Consider the following 25,089-nt stretch of genomic DNA (forward strand, 5'->3'; position numbering starts at 1 on the left):
GGAACAGTGGAAAAAGATGCTCTAAGATAGGGGCTAATAGATTTTTTTTTTTTTAAACTTTAATGTTCTTAAATACCATGAACATACCCTTAAAGATGACCTAAAATGAAACTCATTAAGTACAGTCCAGCTTTTCTAGCAGCTTTCTTCTATTCTAAGCATCTCTCCAAGTAATTTTAATTACCGCCTGGGCTATTGTGCCTTTTGCTCAACATGATGGCTCTGTTAGGATTAACCTGTCAGGATTCCTGATTTGTTAGCCAGAGGATTAACAGGGCTGCCTCCAGGCAAGCCTGCAAGCAGGTAAAGAGGTGCTTCACTTCCCTGGGGTAAACAAGTTAAAACCATCCATGTTAGGATTCACACTTCTGGTTCAGGGAGGATTTTAAAGGCAGATGAAGCTTGTCATGGAAGGCAGGAGGACTCTACCACAGACAATATGGAGCTCCTACAGCTGGAGAACGTGGGACTAAAAGTATAAATCCAACTAATGGATGGATTCTCAGACCTCTGAAAGCTTCTGAGAATGAAAACAGCCTCTGTGATTTTCAAGCTTCTTGTGAATTGGAGAGGAGCATGTACTATTAGCATTGCAAAATGCCATCACTTGTGCCCTGTGGTGTGGTTATTATTTGAAAAACCAAAGTACAAAGTTAAATTGGATTAACTGTCTAAAAGATTCATACGGTTCTGAATGAAGTCACCTGATTTTGTGCATATCTGGATTTTAGTGAGGTTAAGTTCAAAACAGTTAAGTTCAAACTAAGTTTTATCAGGGTTAGCTCAGTAGACTACTGGAAAGGAATTGATGAATGCTTCTCACTTTTGTGATAGTACCAGGGACTGAGAGGTAGAGTATGATTATGATACAAGTGTATAAAATAATACAGGATACCCTGATATTACTGGGTTAATGCTCCAGGGAGAGAGGAAATGTTCAACAGAAAGATTTAAAACTACATTCTGTGGGTGAGTGTGCTCTTACTTAATTTGCCACTTCCTAACATTGAAACAGTGTATTTTAGGCTGATTATGTCAGTTCAAAATGTTCATAAGTAGTGATATTCTCTTTTGGGTTAACTTCACATTTCACTTCTCTGGAGGTGTGGGGGTTCTTCCTAAGCCTAGTGAGATGCCCTTAAGAAGTGAATGAAGCTGTTCATGCTCTTCTGTAGGAATGTAGGATTCTGTAGGAATCTATTTCTTTTAAAATCTCTGCCTAGTAGTACAGGGGTGATGAATGTAAAACATCCAGAGAGAGAAAGAACAGGTGAGGTGTTGGGTGCCCTGCTGCACACACAGAGCTATGTTGTGCCTCTAGGGGTACAGAGGCTGGAGTGCATTTTATCGTGTGGATGCTGTTTTTGTGGTCAGTCAGGGCACACTGAAGCTCAGGCAGGCGTTGGCACAAGCAAAGGAATAGGAAAAGCTTGTGCCTTTAGGAGGAAATTCAGACTCTGCTTGTTTTGGTCAGCTAGGAGCAGGTTCTGTAAATCAGGGGAACTTCTAGTGGCCAGCCCAACTTGTCTATTCCAGAAATAGATGCCTGTTTATACTTTTCTCCTTTTTGGTTAGTTAGCAGCTTGTACTGGTGCTGCCAAGGGCTTCTGTTCTTTGGCTGCAGGCAGTGCTGGGCCTGGGGGAAGGGAGGACTTGGTTCAAGGAAAGTAGGCAGCAGCATCCTGGAATCCAAGTGAAGTCCAGCAGTTGGGAGTGGCTGCAACATATTTCCTGCAAGCTCCAAGCTGGGCAGTATTGCATCTTACCTGGCTTTGTTCTGCTGTGGTCATCACAGGTACCTTATAGACTGGCACTTGGCCATCTCAAATGGTTGGGATATTTGTTTGATATCATAGAGGATTTTGGTTCAAATCTCTGACTTCTATTCAAAAGCAAATTGAGACCTAAAATTTATGGTTACTACAGTAGATACAAAGGAACTTGTGGTGCAGTAGAAGAGTCTTCCCACTCGGTTCTACACTGAGCAGCAGCTCTTAAATATTTTTAAACCTTTTTAATGTGAGAGCCATACGCACAAAGAAAATGTAAGTAAGAATGTATGAGAGCCTTGTTATGCAGGGAAGAGTGCCAGTTTTTCCTAAATTTAGCTAATAGTTACAGAGGCTCTTAGTGAAACTTATATTGAGGTAACTGGATTTTGCTACAACAGGAAATGCAAGCCTGAGAATGTTACCTCATGGCATAAATGTCTTAATGAATTAACAAACACTGCAATATCTGTTTTGTGTAAAACTACAAAAGTTCATTTGAGTAAGTCTTACCCTTCTGGTACTTCTCTTTTAGTCCTTGCTGAGTTTAGTTCTTACCTAGCCATCCTTTTGATATTATGCCCACTCAGAAATGTGCCCTTTAACAGCCATTTAAAGCCTTTGAAGCTTTTTGTCTTTTCTTGCAAACTATAATTGTTATAAATTTCAGGACAAAGGGAAGCCTCACTTGTATCATAGATGGTGACTTAGAAGGGTTTAATAGACCATGTGTTATAGTATCTTTGCAAGATTAACCTGTGGAATATACTGTCCCCTCAGGCAAAGTCTTTGCTGGTGATCAGGTATCTTGCTAGCTATTGATGTTGCTTAGTACAATGTTTTGATACATAGCAAAAGTGATGAGTGCCCTTTCCTTTAAAAAAAAAAAAAAAAAAAATCAGAATAGCAGCACATGAAAAACCCCACTGGATTTGTCATGCAGAAGAGCTGTCAACTGGTGAAGAGCTAGCACAGAACTGCATCTGACAGTCTCTGACAAACAAAAGTCCAGCTGCACAGAGATGCCTGCAGCTTTTTCCCTGACAAATGTCTGAGCTTGCTGTTGTATTCCCTTCCTTACAGCACTGGTTCTAGCTCTGCTTCCATCCACACTCCTCCCAGCTGGAGCTTGCTTTTGTTTTTTGCTGCAAATACTCCCAACCTCTGTGTATCTTACTCACTGAAGGCTTGTCCTGCTGTGGTCTAGCTATGTCTGGTAGGCAGAGGTTGGCTCTTAGCCCTTCTTGAAATGAAGTTGGGTTTTTTTTTTTGTTTCTATTTCTGTTTTGTAATGTAAGGAATGTGCAAATACTTGAGGAAAACCAGCCAACTTCTATTTTTACTTGACTGAGGCAAATACTACTATTACTTGTTCATACTCTCCCACACAACCTGTAACCTGTTTCTTTTAGATGTGAGAGAACACTAGGTTGAAAGATGCCTTAGGAGAAGTGTCTTTAAAATTAGGCTCTGGGCTCCAGGACAGTGTAGTTCCACCCTGTAAGTCTGGTCACTTGAACTGGTGTTTCTCACCCCAGGTAGTGACTGTGTCCTGTGTAGGCTTTTTCCAGGTGTGCAAGAACAGCAGCATCACAGTGGTAGAGATTGTTCTAAAACACTGTGTTTTGTGTGGCTTCCATGTTGCAGTCTTCAGCAAAAATAATGTTGATTCAGGTTTTGAAAAAGGGTATGTGGCTCAGCTGATCCTATTACACAGAGTGGTTCTTGCAAGCAGATTTTGGGAACTGGACGAGTAACACTGTGGGGAAACACTCGGCTGTCGGACCTTCTTCCCAGATCTGACAGTGCTGAATCTGGCTGTTAGACCTAATGTTTATTCTTTTGGTTGTTTTTGTGGTATTTTCAAACATTTGGTGAGTTCTTTTCTTAAGAGAGTTCCAGTTGCTGCAGAGAGACCAATGTACTTCAGATATGGAAGTTGCAGCAAAATGGCCAAATGTGCAACAAGGGGTTTAGATTATTGTAGGACTTAAAAGGGAAGGAGACAAACTTTCCTTCTCCTCTGTTCTTACTAACTTTTTTAATGTCAGCTTCAGTGTCAGAGAATGCAGAGCCTACACCTGAAGAACAGGACAAGTCACTTGACAAACCAAAACAGAAAAAGAATCGTTGTTTCATGTGCAGGAAGAAGGTTGGACTGACTGGTAAGAAATACTGATTTCAGTTTCCTTAGGCTTGTTTAGGCTTTGGCCCTTGGAAATGTTATCTTAAAGGGAAAATGGGGCATGGTCATTTGACTCTGATTTGAAATGACAGTCAAAGGTGCTTTCAGCTGACTCTTACTAGATTAGTCATTCGTGTATCATTTTGTTTTTCAGCCTCCTGTCTTAAAGTGAAGTTCATAATTCCAAATACTTCCTTTTGGAAGTCTACTTAGCTAAGGAATTGGATGATAGCTTGCTGCCATTCACTTTGCAGTGGTCCAGTGAAAGGCCCTGAATTTTGGAGGGTGAAGATTCATAAACCTAGCAAAAGAGCAGGAGTTCTCTAGGAATGTTCTGTGCTAGAGTGTCATGAAAAAAGAAGGAATGGTCAAGTCAAATCTTGCTATAATTGCTTAAAAATGTATTACTTGTGATTCTTATGCTTTCTGCAGCAGAGGCTCTTTGGCTGGTTGACACTGATGACTGAGATTTATTGCTAGTGAGTGAACACATTCAGGATTTAAAGCAAACCAGTGTAATTAAGAATGTTGAAATGTCTAAGCTGCTGTTTCCATCCACAGGGTTCGAATGTCGGTGTGGGAACGTTTACTGTGGAATGCACCGTTACTCAGATGTACACAGTTGCTCTTACAATTACAAAGCTGATGCTGCTGAGAAAATCAGAAAAGAGAATCCTGTAGTTGTTGGGGAAAAGATCCAGAAGATCTGAACTGCTGCTTCTGCTGGAATATAAAAATCTTCTGACCATCTGCAGATTAAATTGACTTGAGCTTTTTTCCTTAGTCATCAGGAACGTAGAGCAGTGTATCTTGCCTAGACCTTTTAATCATGCATGTCATCAGATGAATAGATTTTTTGTTTTTGTTTTTTTTGTTTTGAAAATGACTCTGAACATTATTTTCATTGCAGTTTTCTGTGGCTGAAGACTTAAGTAAACTTTACAAGTATTATCCTTTAAGATCATTTTAATTTTAGTTGAGTGCAGAGGGCTTTTATAACAAACATGGAGAAAATATTGGAGGGCTGTGCTTTTCCAGGATAAAACATGCATGCGTTAACTTTGCAGTTTATTTTCTTGTTGTATATAGCTTTTCTCTGCAGCACAATTTCCTTTTTATTTTTTTTATTGATAATGCCTTGTATGGCACAACTAGTTATCAGTAACTGAATGTATTTTAATCATTATGGCTGCTTCTGGTTTTTTTTCCCATTAACGAGAGGTTATACATGTTCGCATATTAGCTTGTTTGCACCCTCTACCTATTTATGTATGAATCATTTGTAATGAGAGTGTGTGCTGAGATTGTGTGGGGTTTTTTGTTGTTTTTTTCTTTTTTTTTTTAATTGGGGTTTTTTTTTGTGTGTGTGGGGGGAAGGCTGTATGCACTTCATTGACTGCAGTTTTCATCGGGATTACATCCATCAGTTTGTCTGTACACAAATATGAAGAATGATCTGAAGTACCTGTGCTGTATTTATGTTTATCCACGTCTTAACTTTGATTAAATAAAATTTAAAAAAATCCAAGCCCCTGTGGCTGTCACTGGCATATGTACGTTGGATTTCTCTTGCTTTATTTTAATGGGGACCTTCCATTGGTGACTCCTTTACTTGAAGTGTATTTATTCATGGCTATCATGTATCCCAATGCCAGCTAAATTCTGATGGGATTTTTTATCTTTTCACCTGTAACTACCAGAGACACTGCAGTTTCCAGACCTTGTCTGTTGATTCTGCCCAGGGAGCTCTCCATGCTTCCTGTGCAGCACATCTCTCATGTGCAGGAATTTGGGGCATTTGTGATATTGTGACAGTGTATTTCAGTTGGGCCAGTCCTAAAGGTGAAACTGATGTGGCCATGAGTAGACTGTGGAGTCATGTGTGTGATTCTAGGAAATGGTTCTCTGGGATTTGGGAACCACTATCTGACAGATGACACTGTTGGAGGAATTGCTCTTTTCTTGACTTGTGAGGGTGCTCAATAAGTTTCTTTCTTCCAGGCTGCCTGTCCTGAGATCAAAGTCTGTGCCTCAGCCCAGGTCACCTCCATAACTTAAAGGTGGTTTATGTAGTGCCATGGAAACTTAAGCCAGTGTTGCTTGTCACCAAACTTAACAGTATTAACTACTAATAAAGTATCACCAGCTCCTCTCCAGATGGTCCCGATCTGCAGTTGAAATCTCACTGAGTGACTTGCTACTGCCTTGGAGTATTTGTGAAACAAATGTGATTGCACAGCTTTATTTAAAACATTAAATTTTTAATCAAAGCTGGCTCCATCCTTTAAAATTCGGAATGCTCTTTAAAAGCTATGGCTGGCAATTAGTAGATAAAGTACTACATTTAGGATATAAACTGCAGCAGAAGGAGCTTTCTCTGGTAGTTACAGAAAGTAATCTGCAAGACCGAATAATAAATGAAGTAGCTTGTGCTTGCAGAAATGGCCTAACCACAATCTACGAAGCACATGGAGTTTATAGTAAAGGAAGGAAGGAATAAATAACTTACTGGCAAGTTTTAGTAATGGTCTGCCTTGTCACGGGTCAGAGATCCTGTATTTCCTCAAAGCATTTGCTAAACTTCCTCTTAGGCAGCACAGAGCATGGAAGAGCAGCACTGTCACCTTTGGTGGGTGTTTCTGTTTGCTTTCCTTTTTGCTGCTACTTCCCTGTTCTCTAATCCTTTTCACTTGGATTTCTCCCTCTTCCCTGTTTCTAGTCTCTCTTCTTTTTCCTAAACATGTCCTTTTCTCTCTCCTGTGTGCCCTCTTCACCCAGGTGCCTTTCACCTGACAGCGATGCTGCTGGGCCACAGAGAGAAGATGCCCTAGATTTCACAGGGCAGGGGAGAACCTGTTACTTTTGTGTTTTCTGGTGCTTGAAAGAAAAATAAGGTCCAAGAAAAGTATTCACATACTTCCTTGACCACCACCAGTCAAGAAGCAACTGCTCCTCTGGCTCTTGATTACACAGTAGGATCCTCACCTGGCAGTGCCCATGGGTGAGGCAGAACCACAGTGGAGAGTTCTGCTTCCACATGGTCCTCCTCCAAACCATCTAATAAACCTCCTTTGGCCTGGCTTCTGCAGGGTACTCAGAGTTAATACTGAAGGAGTTATGGTCCGGTTGTATAAGCTTACATTTAGATTGGGTGTCCACCTTTCCATAACACCTGAGAATTGTGTGTCATTTGTTTGCTTTGGCAGTGGCCCTGCATTATCCTGGTGGTTGATCTGCACTTCAATCTGTATTTTGTGTCAGCTTGAGGCTAGCAGATAAACATTTTAATTAATGCCAGCACATTCACAGTGCTACAGATGCTTGAGTGAATGTGTCTCCTCAGATTGGACACTACTGGAACAGGTTTTCAACATAATTTTGTTTCAGTTTTGGAATAAGCAGGTTCTATAGCCTAGATCCTATAATCTGTCCACAAAACATCTCACTGTGTCTAAAACAGTCCAACATTTCCAACAGTCAGGGGAAATTTTACAGGAAATCTTCCAAAAGCTAGATACTGTGAAGTTTAAATTAGACCTCTTTTCAAACAGCACCTTGTGAGCTTGTGTCTCAACAAGTGAGCAGCTGTCACAGATGATGCTGTTGTATCTTGCCAGTACTGAGTCTCTGGCTGTACCATTTGCTGCATTTGTTCTAATGACTCCTTTGCCCCACCCCCCCCCCCCCCCCCCCCCCCCCCCCCCGCCAAAAAAAAAAAAAGGAGTTGAGCAGCAAACCAGTTCTTTGTCTTGGCAATCACAAGTGTCTTCCTGGTTTTATTGCAAAGATGTGACCTTTGTGGTTTATTTCTAATTCCAAGGATGTTCCCTCACTGGGTTCTACTTCTGACAAGTTCTTTATGGTTGCACATATGTCTCTGATTTTAAGATGTTGGAACTATGTGGAGAAAATGGAAAAACTTCATGAGGTGCAGTAGCATTGCAAAACTAAAAACCACAGAAGTGCAGTTTCAGGTGTCAATTGTGCTACTTCCCAAGGGCTGCTGAGCTTGTGGTGGGAAAATCAGTGTGGACATCATCATTTCACCAGGGCCCTGGCACATAAGTGACCCCTCCAAAGTTAAACCAGGGCAGTTACCTCTGGTCTTAGAGCTGTTGGATCCTTTGCCCCCAGAGTTACCTGTTACTGGAGCACCTCAGTTTTGTGTGAGGGTTTGTAAAATCATGGAAGTGTTAAGGTTGGAAACACCTCCAAGAACATCAAGCCCAACTGCTAACCCAGCACTGCCAAGTCCACCCCTAAATTAAGTGCCACATCTACACATCTCCTAAATATCTCCAGGATATATTCCAGGGTCACTGCCTGGCTGGCAACAATTAACAACTGCTGACTCAGGCAAACCTCTGGCACTGATTAACCGCTGCCAGGGACCAGGCAGAGGGGTGGGCTGGTGAGGGAGCAGCGATTGGTTTGTGTCTGGGGACAGAGGGTGGGATTTGATGCTCCTCTGCTCCGGGTTCCACCACCTGGAGAGGATTTTCCTCCACGGAAGGCACGTAGCACCTGGGAGGTGGAAGCTGTGTGTAAGCAGGGACTGCTCAGGGCCCAGCATGTCTTTCATTCAGGTAGACAAGGACTCAGATTTTCCTCTACAAAACCTCCCCTATGGCGTTTTCTCCACGAAGGAGGAGGTGAGTAGCCGTAAACTTTGTTCTTGGGCTGTTGTAATTGTTCCAGGGCTATGAGAGCAGAATTTCCCAGCAGTGTGGGCTAAAGGAAGACTTCCCAGCCTGAGACACTCATGGACTTCCTGACCTGATGGCAAAGCTGTAGCTGCCACACTGTCTTTTTCCTTAGTGTGGTTTATTTTGATTACAGCTTCTTTGAAACTGCACAAAAGAAATCAGAAGTGTTAATACTGATGAGATGTACTTTGGCTAATATGTACAGCAGTTCTTGTGTGGTTTTGATCATTTTTGTGACGTCATTAAATCTATGACCCTTCCATTCCCTATGTAGAGGCACAGAACATTTCACACTCAAGTTTGTTTTTAACTCAGTCTTTCATTTTCTTTGTCACTGCAATCACACCATCACCCTTAAGAAACTCCATTAACTACTGCTCTTTGGGCGTTGTGTTGGTGGCTGTCAAAGCATTAAACCGGGCCACCAAATGTGTGTTTTGTTTTACCTGTTTGCGCAGCTGACCTGATGTGTTCTATTTGGTGTATGTTTATGCAATGCCGCATTAAATGTGTCATTTAAAGCTGGACCCAAAGCCTGCAGGTTGAGCCAGCTCCAGGCCTTGTATTTTATGATCACATAAGAAAATGTGGCTCAGCCTTTCTGCTAAGGAGGTTGCTCCCAGATCCAAATTTTCATGAGAACTGAGCCCAGCTAGGCTGAACCTAACACCTCTGAATGCCTGATGGGATGGAGCTCCAGAAATGTGTCCTCCTGGAGAAAGGGAAACAAGCCAAGAGCTGCTCCTCAGAAGGAAAAAGTGGAGAATTTACTTGTCATTGCTTATGGAAACTTCATGATTATCACCTGATTTCTGCTAGTTATCCATGTAGACTAAAATAAAAAAAAGCAAAACACAGAAGATGGTGGTTTTGATGTGGTATTTTCCGAAGATAAAATGGTGCATTTAACTTTTTCCTAAACATGCATGCTGTTATCTAGCAAGTTTGGATTATTCTTCTGCCTTCCTCAGTAACTGTTCTCTGAAAAAAAAATCTTCACTCAAACCCTGTGAAATGACAGGCAAAACTTACAGGAATTATTTAGGAGAACAATCTTCTGGTAGTACCTGAATGATTTAATGATTTCAGGCTAAAACAATTGGTGTCATTCCTGACTATCCCAGTTACAAATTAACCTGACATGACCTTTAGGGTGTTTTTTTTCTGCAGGAATGTTTGCTGGATAAATACTTACTACCACATTTGGAATCTTGGTTTGGAAATTAAAGGTTGAAAAATAGGTTTAATAGCATGGATCCTTGAAGATGGTTGTTTTGGTGAGCTACTTTTCGGAGTGGCTGTCATAGTTTGTCTCTATTTGCCTGAAGACACACATAATGGAGGCTGTGGTGTGGTTTTGCCCCGTGCAGCTGCCGTGGGTCTGTCGGTGCTGCTGCCCCGCTGTTGCCGCCAGCTCCAGGGCATGAACAGGAGCTTTGTCTCCTGGGCTGCATCTGTCACATTTCCCCATGTGTGGGATGCTGTTCCTGCAGCGAGGATCCAGCAGGGATCCAGGCTGAGCTCAGCCTGCGGGTCCTGGGCTCCTCGTGTACTGTGAGGATGGGGATGGTGATGTAGGGCAGCCTCTCAGCCACACAGAAATCATGCCCCTGAGCGTGGTGTGCTCCCTGGTATCACCAGGGGAGTCCAGAGCACCCTCAGCCCTCTGGGGAGAAGGGCAGAAATGCCTGGTTCTCCAGTGGCATGCCCACAGGGATGGAATTTATCCTGCCAATAGCCCCTCTATGCTTCTGTCCCCCACTTGTAGAAGGAGCAGTAGTGTTTTCCTACTTCTCAGCATATTGCAGATGTATGGGCTTATTCTGCAATGCTTGTCATTAATGAGGGGTGTTAATGAGCAAGTCAGCCTATTCCTGGGGGAAAGAGGGCAGGGAGAGAAACCTGCTTGTTGTCCTATCCTTTCCCCAGAAGATGGTGATGAGGCTCTTTTCACCCCTCAGGATCTGCAGGGAGTCTGCAGTGATGCTCTGCCCACAGGGCTTAACATTTTTCAGCAGACTCAGACTGGCTCTTGATGGTCCATTGCTGTGCTACCAGACCTTTGTCCTGGATGGGTTCAGCTCTCTGTGGTCACTGTCTTTCCCTATGCCCTCTTTGGGGCATTTTTGGGTACAAGCATAAACTCTTCTTCTTTTCCCCCCTCCTCTTGCTCCTTTGCAGCCTCGGCACAGGCTTGGGGTAGCAATTGGAGATCAGATTTTGGATCTCAGCGTCATCAAACATCTTTTCAATGGACCAGCTCTTGCCAAACACCAGCACGTCTTTGACCAGGTATTTGTCAGAGTCTGTTCTAATGTCCACACACATATTAAAAATATTCCATAAGGTGCTTTAGCAACTTGTGGTGAGATAATGAACATGAACTGGAAGTAGGTTGTCAGGCGGGTTCTGGTAGAGCAAAAACCATCACAGGTGTGATAGCAAGGAGAGCAGGGACATCAGGGGTCCAAAGGTCATTTTAAAGCGTCATCAGCCTTTGCCAATGCAGGCGTCTGACACGAAGCCTGAACGTTGATTGACGCCTGCTGGTGCCTTCAACACTCCATGGATGGGATATTAATGATGGGGAGGTTCTATTAAAGATAAAGGTGAATACAAACCACCTTTGGCTACAGTTGGTTGAGATATCCAAAGCCACCAGGGCCTGCAGTGGTGTGTTAGGATGGGGCGATGCAAACATGCAGCAGGTCCTGCTGCAGAGGATTTGTGGGGTGTCGATGGGGCTGTGGGCAGGGGGGTGGGTGATCTGGGCAGCCACAGCCCCATAACCCCAGCCACATGTATCCAACACTGGGATGAGAGTTGTGGGACATCTTCCTGCATGTGAAGGATAAGCAAAATGTGTTTTTTTCTTTCCCCCACCTCTGTGCCGCTGTCAGCCCACCCTGAATGCCTTCATGGGGCTGGGCCGGCCGGCGTGGACCGAGGCCAGGGTTTTCCTCCAAAAGCTGCTGTCGGCTGGAGAACCCACCCTGAGGGACAACCCGGAGCTGAGGAGAAGGTGAGGGAACAGAGGGCGGCTGCAGGCACAGGGAGGTGTCACCCTGTGTCACCTGAGCGCCAAAACCAACAGTGTGACGTGGCCACCTGCCTCCTACGTGGGAATTAGCTGGGCTTTGTGCACATCGAGCGCTTCCTTCTCTTAATTACATAAAGATTAATCTCTGATTAATCCTGTGACTGCCCGCAGATCCAGGGTGTCACCTTCCACGTGGAAACGAGCTCTGCCCTGGGGTGTGTCCAGACCCGCCTCCTCTCTGTGGGGCTGTGCGGGGAGGTGTGGGGCTGCCCTCTGACCACGGCCCCTCCGCCGTGTCCTTCCATGGACACACGGCTCCAAGGCTCTGCCCCTCTGTGCCTGTCACACCTGCAGCAGGCCCCAGCGTGTCCTCGGCAGCCACTCGACTTTGCTGAAACTGTGGTCACAAATGGCCTTCAGATTGGGGGTCCCTGCAGTGCTGTGGGGGCAGAGGGGAGGAGTGTGCCCTGTTCTGTGCTGTGCTGACGGAAAACGTGTGTGCCCATTAATCCCACACCTCTCCTTTGTCCCCAGTGATGCTGTAAGCACCACGAGTGCCTGTCCTGACAGCGAGCAGGAGTTGTTCCTCCTGTCCTGCCAGGGGGATTGGGAGGATTTAGGCTGTCTTGAGCAGGAGAGGGGTTAAACTGCTGCTTCCCTGAACAGGGCCAGCAGCTCCAATCAGCCCAGGAGCCACATGCCGTGAAGTCCTCCTTCGCACATAGCAGAGGCAGTGGTGTCCCGGGCATGGGCACTGGGGGTCTCTCTGTGCCCCCTGGGAACCCAGCCAGCCCCAGGGATGCTCCCTCCCCACTCACACACTGCTCCTTTTGGTGCAGCCATCCCACTAACAGCAGCCTGTGCAGTCACCACCTTTTCTCCCAGGTTTTTGGGGTTTTTTTCTGCAAGGCTTTGCAAACTAAATTAAGGAAGGAGCTGGGAGAGCAAGTCAGCCTCTTCCACACTTCTTTATGGGCGGGAGCTGCAAGTTTTCCCAGATCTGAAGGTATCATTTTTCATTTCAGAGCATTTGTACCTCAAGCCTGTGCGACAATGCACCTGCCTGCTGACATTGGTGAGTGCCCACAGCCAAGGGCTCCTCGGTGCTGCCCTGTGCTCCCACACCCAGCAGCTGCTTTATTTCCAGCTTGCCCAGACAGACAGATCATAGCTGTGACAGGGAATGGGGTTTGCAGCAGCCAGAAGTAGATTATTGTACATAATGAAAGGTAGGAGCTGTCTGTGGCACAAGAATAAAAGCCTGGGGAAGCTCAATAGCAGTCAGAGCACTCCTGGATGCAATTTCCACTAAATCAGGGGTGTCTGGTGGTACATAACTTCTGTCATCAGATTGGCATCACCAAAGGCCTTTGAGACTAGAGCCAGGAAAGAAACACTTGTTCAGTTTCCAACGATTTCTGCTTTTGCCATCAGAAAATAATTCAGATTTCTGAGGCAGATACTTCAGCACAGCCTCATAAACAAGCAGGAGTTTCCCCTCCCAGACCATTATTCTGCATCTCAGATCTTTCCCCCACTCCCATGAGGCCATGGACTCCTTTGGGATCACTATATTCATATAGCTATAGAAGCATTTCCTGTTTTTAGCAGGAGTTTGTATTTGGACCCAATTCAGCTTGATCAAAGTCACTTGAGGGCATGACCTTCATAGGGGCAGGGATGTGAACTTGCCCATTTAACATCCAGGCTCTGTTCAGAGTTGGCTTTTGCCTTCCACGAGGCACAGCCCTGGTTTGGGACAAAGTCTAGCCTGTCCCACAGGAACCATGAGGTGTTCCCATAGGTGTGATACTTTCCTGAGGATGGTTCCAGGTTGGGCATGTCCTGTCAGAAAACTGCTGGCTCCTGGCTCCCCTGAGTGCTGGGAAGGGAGCACTGCCCTGCTGCCAGTGGCTGGGTCCTCTGGGAGGCTGGAACTGCAGGGGATCCCCTACTGCTGGAACCTCCTGGAGCTGTTGGATAACTCAGCGAGCTCACTAACCAACATCACGCAAAAACGCCCCGGCAGTTTGTGTTTTCCCGTGGATCCGGAGGGATGGAGCTGTTAGCAGGGATGGCAGCAGAGGGCAGCAGATGTCCTGAGTATCGCCGGGTGCCTGCGCCGGGTACCGCTGGCTGGAGGAAAGGCAACGGGAATCGCTGTGCTGCTGGAAAGGGCTGCTGCTTTATGGCCTGCGTTTTCCCTCCTCTTCTCTACTGGAGACTTATAGGAAAAAAAGGGGGAAAAAAAAAAAAAGAAGAAGCCATTTTTGTCTGCATAATTTATAGGTGAACTGTTAATCACCCCTTTATGCTATTAATGACATCCCCGAGCACTCTCCCTGTCTCCTTTTTCGCTCCTTTCATTGCCAGCAGCCTGTGATGTGCTTCAGCCCCCGCAGATGAGGGACTTTGCTGCCACTGATCCCTATTTTATGGGTTTTTTTCCTCATGCAGGAGATTACACTGACTTCTATTCCTCACGCCAACATGCCACAAACGTTGGGATCATGTTCAGGGGGAAGGAGAACGCTCTGATGCCAAACTGGTGGGTGGCTTGGATTATTCTCTAGTGCAGCATTGCTTTGCAGGCTTGTCTGTACATATACATGATGCTTTAAAGGTCTGAGTAGTTTTTCAGGATCACACTGGTTTCAGTTCACAGCAGCAGAGAATCAGTGCTGTCCAGAGTTCAATACCAGAACCAACCTCCACACGTCCCCAGCCTCAGCTCAATCTGCACTGCCCTCCATTGCAGTGGCCACACCAGTTACTGTGCAGCCCCCCAGCTCCAAGACAAATGTACCTAATAAATTGGGTTTTGCTGAGTGCCAAGAAAGCAGGGTTTAAGAATTAACTGGAGCAGTGGCACAGAAGTGCATTAAGACTGCAACAGGGCTTTGGATTACACTTCACTTCCATCCTTATATCAGAGTAAGGTGCTGAGGTCTGTGCCCATGTAAGCAGAGCTTCTTCTCCTCGTACCTCACGCTCCCGTGGTGCTTCCACCCCAAAAAGCTGCTGTGGCACACACACAGAAGCTAACCCAGGCACTGTGGTGCTCTTTCCCCAGGCTGCACTTACCTGTGGGTTACCACGGCCGGGCATCCTCTGTCGTGGTGTCTGGGACACCCATCCGGAGACCAGTGGGACAAACCAAACCTGACAATGGTGAGTCTCTGGGAGCATTTTAACGTGGATTCTTGTTTCTTTTATTCTTTAATTTTGCTCCACACTGTAGAGCAGTGGAGTGGATGCCTTGCCTAAAGCCCATCCTGGAGTCAGGGCAAGAGAAGGCCGTGGTTTAAGTCCACCTTCAGTGGACAGTTCTGCACCAAGCAGCACTGGCTGCTGTTTCTTCTGGCCATTACTTCTATTTTCCTAGCTGCCTTCCTGATGAAAAATATTCTTTCTTCTACCCACAGATAAACCTCCAGTGTTTGGTGCTTGTAAACGTCTGGATATTGAGTTAGAAATGGTGAGAGATTTTTCTCCTTATGACTTAAAAAATATTAAAATACAAACAGGGCAGAAAGGGTGGGTTTAGCTTCTTCTAAACTGAGTGTCCCATAAGGTCCATTCCTGTGCTCCTCTCTGAGCTGTCTGTGCTGCAGGCAGTAAAGATTTCTGTGGAACAAACCTTTGCTTTGGATGAGGAGCAGCCTGCCTCAGCTCATTGGGAGGTTTGCTCATACAGCTCTCAGGCTGGAAAAAACTCCCCTGGCCAAAGCGGGGGTGCAGTCAGGCAGCAGAACTCTTTTCATCAGCCTGTTTCCTGATCAGCAGTTATCTCTGCACTACAGCCAGGATCTATCAATGGACACTGGGCTTTGGGAAGTCCAGGCTGTCTGCACCTTGTGCTAGAGCAGAGGAAGCCCTGAGTTCTTGGCAGTGGGATTCAAACTCCTGATTCTCCTGTCTGGAAAGTTAAAACCTGTGCTGTGGGTGTTGTAAAAAAAACATGGTGGGAAGGCACATCATGCTGTGGCTTAGTGTTGTCCAGAAGGGAGTGCTTCATGGGATTGTATTAAGATTTATATCATTTTAATGGCTTATATAATTTTTGTGTGTTTTATTCCCAGTCTTTTCCCTTAAAAAAAAAAAAAAAAAAAAAGAAGAAGAAAAAAAAAAAAAAAAGTTGTGGAAGAAGTGTAATATTGATGGAAATGGTTATAAAAATGTAGTGAAAGTTTTTATTACCATGTGCTTCACTGATCACTGCTATAAGGGGAGATGCAGAACCATAAAGTGGGGTTCCCATAAAGTGGGGTTCCCCGTGGTGCTGCCGTAGCTCTGCTTTCCAGCCTGAGTTCTACTGCTGCCTGCTGCAAGAAAAGAAGGAAAAACATCCATACTGTAGACAGAAAGAGACAACTAAGATTCCCTGTAAAACCCTCTCACGTGCAGGTTGTGGATTCCTAAGGGAATGAGTCCTGGCACCCAGTTCATGGCCTACTTTACTTAGTGGGCACATTTCTCCACCTGCCTGTTCTTCCCCACTGTGTCATCAGGCTCCAGTCACGTTCAGTATCCCCTTGGATGACTTCAAACTCCTTCCTGTTCACTGTCTGCAGCAAACAGTCCCTTCAGTGGGCAAACCTGTTCTGCATCCGGACTGTAATTAGGAGGGACCGTTTTTCCTGCTGCATTTTGACAACACTGTGCCCTTGTTTAGTGCCTGTCTCGTAGCAACACAGAGCTCTTAAGTAATTCAAGCCTGCCAGCTTCATGGAGGGGAAGAAAAGGGGAGTAGGCCATGGGTTTTGTCCAAAATATGTGTGGGAAATGGTGCAAAACTCATCCTGTCCAGCCTCTGTTGCTGCTGTTTGTAACTCTGTGTGCAGCAAAGATTTTTTAGATTTTCAAAAGCATAACCAGATGGCTGCTTTTCGATTTCAGGCGTTCTTTGTAGGTCCTGGAAACAAGTATGGGGAGCCCATTCCCATCAGCAGGGCCCAGGAGCACATCTTTGGGATGGTCCTGATGAACGACTGGAGTGGTAACTGGAGCTGTGGGATCTGCCTGGAGAGGGGGTTACAGCACCAGGGGAAACCCCAGACAGGCATCACTTGCATGTTTTAATGCTAGAATGCTGATCACTGAAACCACTGGGTGAAAATGAAGTGTTGCCTGTGTTTTTCAGTGTCTGTATCAATCCATCTTTGATCAATTAGTAGAACCAGAAATTGCTGCCTAATGAAGATTTATTTACTTATGAAAGAGTTAATATCAGTCTAGTTTCTTAGGAGGAATCCTAAGAATGGTGATATCAAGGATGGTGATTCATTTCAGTGTCAGGAAAAGGAAAAGAATTTGGCAATCACAAATCCCTCAGTCTCTGCAAAGATTTAGCTTGTTGAAATTCTCCCTATGACTGGCAAAGACCATTAGCTGCATACAAAATGAATAATTAAAGTGGGGGTAGAAATACTGGTTATATGGGGATGATCTGGTTTGTTTTACTTATTGCTGATTTATCATCGTGGTCTAGCTGATCTATGAAAACTGGTTTGAAAATGAATGGATTTAAATTAAGATTTGGGCACAACAGGTAGAAAAGGATGGGGAAAGCAATTTCAATTCATGTTACTCTTTCACAGGTCTGATGGATGTGCAATTTCTAGGATATGTTTAACTGCATTGCTTTGAATGTTCTCTTCCCAGCCCGTGACATCCAGAAGTGGGAATATGTTCCTCTGGGTCCTTTCCTGAGCAAAAGCCTTGGCACAACCATCTCTCCCTGGGTTGTCACCATGGATGCTCTCATGCCATTTGTGTTGCCAAACCCTGTCCAGGTCAGCAAGAGAAAAGGCTGAAATAAAGGAAAAGCAGTGCTACAAAAATGGCAGCAGAGCTGGAAGGTCCCATAAGTGGAAGTCACTGAGCTGCATCCATCCCAAGGGTTGTCTCCATGGAATTCACAGTTGTGATTCTGCTTCTGAGCAGATGAGGGCAACCAGGGCCCTCTGAGTTCAAGAGCTCATTGATGTCACTGGCCCTGGCACATGTTGTGCTGTCATCCTGCTTGAGCAGGGCAGAAAAGTCATCTTTAAAACACTTGGAAAATAAACTAATCAGAGCTTCTTCTGGGTCTTTGGTAGCACTTAGTATCCAGTAAGTGGTGGAGAGAGGGTGGAGTCAAGCCAGAACACTTTGTTTCAAGCATTTCCTGGTGTCTACATTATGTAGGTGGTTAAAATGAGAACAGAGTCTTGCAGAGACCTCACCACCTCCTCTTTGCAGAGCAAAGGTGTGCTGGCACTCTCTTTGTGCTGGATTAACATCCACGCTGAAATGATGGGCATGGCTTTTGCAAACCTTGTGCAGAAAAAGGAATTATATGGATATCATGTCTGTTCAGAAAGATCTCTAAAAGCATGTGCATGAGACCAAGCAAAGCAATAATCTGAGCAGTGAGAATGGTGAAGAAAATGGGTTGTGCAGCACAGGCTGGGTACACCAATACTCACTGAAATGTCTTGTGAATTTTTTTAATTTCTTTTTGTTTAGACTATGTTTTATGTGCCTTTAGGATCCTAAACCACTGCCCTACCTTCAGGATAAAGAGCCGTACACTTTTGACATCAAGCTCTTTGTTGCTATTAAAGGTATGGCAAAGCTGAGAGGGTTGAAAAGCTGAATTTGCCAATTAAATATTCTGGCACCACCACAACTTTCAGGAATTTTGCTCTGGGCTCTGTGCTCCTTCTTTTCCTGCTTTGCCCAGATTGTCTCTTTCAGAGAAAGAGGCAGAACCGCACCTGCTCCCCCTGGCTGCGCAGCAATGTGCCAAGCAGTGAATGCCCCTCAGGTGGTCAGCTTCCCTTGAGGAGGGTCCCTGAGGGTCTCCTTGCACAGGTAGGGGTAATGGGGGCATGGAATGAGCAGATTTGTGTGGGATCCAGGTGCTAACCCAGCTCAGCCCCCACCTTATGGCCCTGCTGACCACCGGGTCCAAGTGTTTCTCCCCTAGGAGAGCAGAGAGTAGGACATGGGCAGCTTGATGCTGCTCCAGTGCAATCCACACATTTGTTTTCTGTGAAATCCCAGTGTCTGTAGCAATAGAAAATGTTATTACTGGTTTCTCCCTAGGGATTACAGTGATAAAAGAAGTCTCCATCCATCTGTAAAATGAAAAGACTCCAACATCATTCATCCAACACAAACAAATTGCTTCTCTCTTTCTTACCCTTTATTTTCTGCAGGAGAAGGAATGAGTGTGCCAACTACTATATGCAGATCCAATTTCAAGGTAAGACTCCAGTATCTTTTGTTTATTTGCAATCTTGCTGATGCCATCAGCTCCAGCCCAGGCAATTTCAAACACTGCTTTTTCCATTAGACTCATAGAATAGAATCATAGAATCACTAAGGTTGGAAAAGACCTCCAGGATCATGGAGCCCAAATGTTAACCCAGCCCATGATTAAACCATGTCCTTCACATCCACACACCTTTTGAACACTTCCAGGGATGGTGAATCCACCACTTCCCTTAGCAGTCCATTCCAGTGCAGCTGAAGATCAGATCTGAGTGTCTGCATAGGAGACAGAGGGAAATTTTCAAAAAAATGAAAAACATTCAGATGTTTCCACCACTGGAAGATGGTGATAGTTCCCTCCTGTGAGGTGGAAACACCTGAATGCTTGATGAAGAGGACAGCTCTTTCTGCTGCTCAGTTTGGGGTGCTCAGAGCATCCTTAGCTCTGTGCCCATTTGGCAGGGAGCCATGACAACAGAGGACCACAGGAAGAGGGAATTGCCTCTTGCAACACAGCTCTGCAGTCACAGCTCTGATTTAGATGCCACTCACAGCTGCCAGCCTGGGTCTGCCCCATCCCCTCTGTGGGCAGCATGATGGCTCTGCCTCCACCCACTGATTGAAGCCAGGAGATTTATGTGCCAGCTGCAGCAATTCTCAATCAATTTCATATTCACATTTGGCTCTTTGCATAGCAATTACCTTAATCAGTAAATCAGTAGTCAGCAAATCAGTAATAAGTAGATTTTTCTACAAGGCTGTTAAAATACTGGGTGTGATCATAGAGCCTGGGTCAGCAGTACTGGTCTTAGAGAGGAAGAAGAGAAAAAATTACATACAGCTGAAATAAAAGGAAACAAAATACTAAGGGACTAAATTTCATGTTAGAGTGTGGATTTTATGAATGCCATAGGCCAGGGCACATGACTCCATTCTGCATTGCTAATGGCCCACCAGGGAGTTTGTCCTTGGTTGCTTTCTTGCTTTAGCCCCTCTTCCTCCTTCCCCCAGCACATGTACTGGACCATGAAACAGCAGCTGGCTCATCATTCCATCAATGGCTGCAACCTCAGACCTGGAGACCTCCTGGCCTCTGGCACCATCAGTGGACCTGTAAGTGTTGAAAGAATGACAGCCACTGGTCAGCAACTCACACCAAACAAAGCAGGGCTTGGGGCTAAACCCCTCCTGGTCTAAGCATCACGAAACCATCTGCAGTTCTCTCCCAGGTGCTCTGGGGTGCTGTTTTGGTAGCCCCAAATTCATTGTGAGAAGTGGTTTGGGTAGAGTTTTTGTTTGGCTGGTTTTTTTATGTTGTTGAGTTTTGGGGTTTTGATCTCTCCTGTACTTCTTTGCTAAGAACTATTTTACAACAGATGCAAATTAACATCTGTGTGGAAGCATCTTCGCAACCCATTTACCCTCTGTGAATGCAGCTTTTTATTTCTGAAAAGAATGTAAGAGGTGCCTGGGTATAACTTTTAGTTCCTCCAATGAAGTTGGTGCCAGCTTCACAAGCTGTTACTCTTGAGCTGCCATTTGGACAGTGGCTGCAGTACTTGGGCAACTCTCAGTTTCTGAGTCACCAAATACAAATCCTGTCCATGCTGGCACAAAGACAGCCTCAGGTAAGTTGTTTGCAAGCTGAGGTGCCAGTACTTCACTTTTGAGCATTTCTGAGGTGCTTTTTGAATCTTCAGATTATTGTACTGCAGAATTACATTAAAGACTCAAAAACACCTGCTTAGCTCTTCTAAAGAACAAAATGTAATTAAAAATCTGAAACATGACTACATAAAAGCACTGGATTTGTAGAAGTCTCCTCCACTTGTTTTCATTCTTGCTGTGGCAGACCCAAACTGCTTTAGCAGGTTGAACACTATGTTAAATACACCAGACAACAGCTGTAAGCATCACTGCTTAACAGCCAGCAAGAAATTATAATGCAAAGTCAGGAAATGGACCCAATGTATCAATGAATTAAATCAACAGCAAAACTCTGTTCTGTAAAGGTAATGTACTTGTGTGTCTGCTCCCAGCAGCAAGAAGCTGGAAACAGCAGGAAAGGTACTAAAAATTTGTTTAATTTTTAATGAACTCTTCCTGCAGGAGCCTGAGAGCTTTGGCTCCATGCTGGAGCTGTCCTGGAATGGAACAAAAGAAATCCCTCTTGGCAGTGGACAGTCTCGTAAATTCCTGCAGGATGGAGATGAAGTAATTTTGACAGGTAATGGCTGGATAAGTGCTCTTACACTGCAGCAAGGACACATTTCCATAGGCTGATCCCAGCAGGACAAGCACCAGGTCTGGAGCTGGGGTATTCTATACATGCCTGCCATGCAAGCACAGTTGCTTCCATCCTACCTGTGAGGAGGCTAAAGCAGCTGGATGGAAATCTCCCTGCCATAAATGCTTTCTAGATTAGCTTATTTGCTTTGCTAAATCCTCACTGCTCTTTCTATGCCACTGTATGAGCACCAAGGAGATGATGGAGGTAGGTTTGCCTTTATGGGTAAAAATACGCCAGGACTAGGAGCAGTTGATGAATTGTTTCCACCCCAGTCCAAGTCTGCATGTGGAGCAGAGCTTGGCAAATGCTAAAAAAAGTTATTTTTTAAGTAATATTTCATTTGTAACCTGGGCATATTCAATGAAGTGCATTGCAAATCAAGTATGTGGGAAACAGCATGGAGCCTTCCAGAGCAGCTGACCAGCTCCCCTCTGAAAAGGGCTCTGCCTGAGACTTTTTCATGCTGAGACATGGTTTAATTTTCATCTTGATAATCTAAGGATTTGATGAATTAAAATCTACCATGGTGTTTTGTGATCTAAATCCCACTCCTACTTCTTTTTAACCCAAAGCCTAGTGCAAAACAAATCTATTTTTTCCTTTCCTCACATCTTTGTGGCTTTGGGGTGGCAAGTATTTGGCAAGAACAGCCAAGAGAAACTTTTGTTTCAAGCCTCCCATGTCTTTGCTATGTGACCTACTGGGATTTTAGGGAATGTCCTGTGGGATGCTGTGTGTCACCAGTGCCACACCTGACCCTGAGCAGCTCCATCCTGCTGATGTGATCAGAGATATCTGCACAGGACCAAAGGGCTCAAGCAATGGGAAAAGACTCCACAGATGTGACTGAGGGCAGAGAAAATGTCAGTGACAAACACCTGGGCAGCTGCCTCATGGTGTGATGCTGATATGTGCCACATACCTGGGCCTGCTCAATCCAACCAGGACTCCTAGGATAATTGACAAAACAGTTTAAAATTGTAACCTATTTTTTTTTTTCTGAAAAAAAAAAAATTAAGAGAAGCCAAGAATTTTCTGTGATAAAAAAGAAAAAAGTAATGTATGTATTCCAGTCCCCTGGCAATGATTCCATAGTGGTCTTGGTGGTGCTGCAGCCAGAGCCCCAGTGCCTCCTGCCTGGCAGCCCACCCAATAGCCTTGGAAATCCTGTTTCTGTGAGCTGCTGCCAGTTTCACAGAAGAAAATGCTGAGACAACTGGAGATTGAGATGTACTAGAGAGCCACAGGTGATGAATTGAGGAGTCCCCAGTGCCTCTGACATCCTTCAGCCTCCCAACAGCCCAGTGGCTGCTCATGCTCCAACATGGAGGCATCTGGCACTGCTCTCTGCAGGCTCCCCATACATCCAGGGACACTTCTCCAGCAATCCAAAGTGCCACAGTGCCCTCCAGAGTCCCCAGTCTCCCTCCAGTAGCTATGCCAGGAGACCTAAATTAGGGTACAGTGAGGGATGATGAACATCCCTGTGGGGTTACACACTCATTTCCCTTTTGGCAAGGAGCACCTGGCAGTTTGGGAGCTGCTGGCAGGGGCAGCCAGCTTGGGGACAAAGGGGACCAGCCCATGAGCTCTTCATGCCCAGGACAAGCTTTGTTAATTCATTAAATACTCTGAGTCCTGAATGTCTTTAATCTTCAAAGATGGCATGATGGCATTGCTGCTGCGCTGGGGGACAGCACTGGGACACTCCCATGTTAATCCCTCTGCTGGGCTATTTCACTCTAGCACAGTTTGTGGCTGTGGACAGCGGGGCATTGCAAAGAGCCAGGGGCTGCTGGGGCTGTCTGCTGGGACAGTTTGGGAGCTGCTCCTGTTTATTTAGTGATGTATGGCAGGTCCAGGGCCTTAAGGCACCCTCGGGGCAGGGCTGGTGCATTCCATCCTCTCCCAAGGCGCTACCATTAGCTCTTGCCAAGTGCTCAACACATCATTTCTGGTTTCCTGTTTCGACGTTGTATTCTTATTTCCCATGTGGGACCTATTTCAGAGCCCCTAACGCATAAAATGAGAGAAATCTATTTCTCCCAAGAAGTGTCTCAGGGAGGGAGCATGGCAGGGGAAGGGCTCCTGGTAGTGTTGGCTGCTGCCTGCAAAAACCCTTGGCACACACTGAGCTCAGGCCAGGGCTGCTGGCAGCACAGGGCTCACTTTGTTCAGTGTGCTGCTCCTTGGTGCTGCTCTAAATTGTGCCTGCCAGCAGGGATAACCAAACTGGACTGAAATAATCAGCTGCTGCTCAAAGGAAAGCTGGCAATGCAGCCTAATGAGTCAAATGGAAGCTGAGCTGAGCCTTACAGTGCCTTACTCCACTGCTGCTGAAGGATGGGGATCACCTGGCAGATTCCAGGATGGTGTCTGTGGCTTTACCCAAGCACTTAGAGACACCAATGTCCTTGGAAAACTTAACTTCAGCCTGGCTGGGAGAGCTGCACTGTGGGCTCGAGCTGGCAGGGTCTCTATCTGTGCTGCAGTAACTCTGGCTGTCCTGCAGCCTGAGCCCACCTTTTCTCTTCCTCAGGGGAGTTTTCCACTGATCTGTGCTGAGGGTGGGAATTAGGGTCTATTCTGTCGAGCTCCTTCTTGGCTTCTTGAAGGCAGCTGTTTTTTATCACATGCAGGTGATGTATTCCATCAGGAAATCCATCTCTAACTATGAAATCAGCCCTTAAAATGCAGCTTATGCCACGGGTCCTTCCTTTGATCAGCTGCTGTAGCAGAAGGAAGTTACAGTAGGTCTCCTCAGCTGTTCTTGCCAGAATAGACTTCTCAGGTGGGCCAGGAGGTCCTGGCTGTGTCCCCTCCCCTGCTTTGCCTGCAGCTTTGCTGGTGGCTGCTCTTTGTGGAGCAGCTTGTCTGGCCCGTGGCAGCAAGAGGAGCTGCAGCACCCCTGTCCCAGTGTCACCTCCTCCATCTCACAGGAGCAGGGGGATACTGGAGTCATCCCATAGTCAGAGATGCTGTCACAGCCCCGTGAGTTCTGCAGCAGCAGCCAGCAGAGCTCCACACCCTCTTATGTAACAGAGGATTAATGAGAACTTGGAGCCAGAAGCTGAATTTCTCATGGAACAAAACCATTTGACTTTAGCAAGTAGAACAGCCTCTGTAAGGGTAGGTCCTGCTGTTTGAGGGGGTTTAATGACTGCCTTTCTGGCTGTCAGCATCCTGATATCCCAAGAGCAGCCCTGATGCTGCAGAAAGAGAATCCAGATTTATTTGATTAATTGCAGGGCTGGGCCAGGCAGTGAATCAGTTTGCCAGGTAGATTGATGGTGCTGCAGGTTGGGTTTGAAAACAGAAATATTGCTGGCACATCTTGTTTGTTCTTTGATCAATTCACTGAACTTGCATATTGCTGTGTTTAACAGTTTGTGCTTCTTTTTTTTCTCATATTCCTGGGCTACTTGAACTCTTCCAGGTGGTTTGTGGTTGTTTTTTCCCCGCTCATTGCATAGCTGAAATGTTTTCACTTGGTTTCAGTCTCTTTATGCCTTTTTTTTGCTTTATTCCTGCCAAAATCCTGCTGTCCAAAATTCTTCATGCTTTTATTCACTTTTATTCCTGGCAAAATCCAACAGGCTGTGTGTTGTGTCCTGTCCCTAGGTTACTGCCAGGGCAACGGCTTCCGTGTGGGATTTGGCCAGTGCTCAGGAAAAATCCTTCCAGCCCTGTCCTATCCATGAGGACTGGAGCAATGTGACATCCAAGGAGGAGCCCTCCTCCCACCTCTGCCAGCCATTCTGCTTTGTTCAGATTTATTATTTTTATATGAGTGATTGTAATCTGACTGTTTTTAATTATCAATAAATATCTTAAAGGTG

At 45.5% G+C, this 25,089-nt stretch overlaps 2 protein-coding genes across 8 annotated transcripts in view; both read left to right on the plus strand.

The window, feature by feature from the left end:
- Positions 1–5,482, plus strand: part of ZFAND6 (zinc finger AN1-type containing 6) — a 36,256-nt gene extending 30,774 nt beyond the window's left edge. For all 7 annotated transcript variants that reach the window (XM_066328327.1, XM_066328330.1, XM_066328328.1 and 4 more), the window contains 2 exons: positions 3,821–3,934; positions 4,516–5,482. In XM_066328327.1, coding sequence (XP_066184424.1) covers positions 3,821–3,934; positions 4,516–4,664 — 263 coding nt within the window. In that variant the 3' untranslated portion in view covers positions 4,665–5,482. The remainder of the gene's footprint in view (positions 1–3,820; positions 3,935–4,515) is intronic.
- A 2,931-nt stretch (positions 5,483–8,413) lies between these two features.
- FAH (fumarylacetoacetate hydrolase) lies at positions 8,414–25,089 on the plus strand. Its single transcript, XM_066328334.1, has 14 exons — positions 8,414–8,606; positions 10,842–10,952; positions 11,561–11,682; positions 12,726–12,775; positions 14,158–14,248; positions 14,774–14,871; positions 15,126–15,178; positions 16,600–16,699; positions 17,365–17,495; positions 18,233–18,308; positions 18,906–18,952; positions 19,972–20,073; positions 21,070–21,187; positions 24,872–25,089. The coding sequence occupies exons 1-14, from the start codon at positions 8,415–8,417 to the stop codon at positions 24,949–24,951; spliced, it is 1,371 nt and encodes a 456-aa protein (XP_066184431.1). The 5' UTR covers position 8,414; the 3' UTR covers positions 24,952–25,089.

This window comes from Sylvia atricapilla, chromosome 13, assembly GCF_009819655.1.
Source record: "Sylvia atricapilla isolate bSylAtr1 chromosome 13, bSylAtr1.pri, whole genome shotgun sequence".
In the NCBI taxonomy this organism is placed as follows: domain Eukaryota; kingdom Metazoa; phylum Chordata; class Aves; order Passeriformes; family Sylviidae; genus Sylvia; species Sylvia atricapilla.

Bases quoted from the DNA above. Each gene is read 5' to 3' on its own strand.
- FAH (XM_066328334.1), top strand. From the start codon at position 8,415: ATGCTCCTCTGCTCCGGGTTCCACCACCTGGAGAGGATTTTCCTCCAC. The intron at 11,683-12,725 runs GTGAGGGAACAG...TTTTCATTTCAG, and splicing joins AACCCGGAGCTGAGGAGAAG to AGCATTTGTACCTCAAGCCT. The intron at 15,179-16,599 runs GTGAGAGATTTT...TTTCGATTTCAG, and splicing joins TGGATATTGAGTTAGAAATG to GCGTTCTTTGTAGGTCCTGG.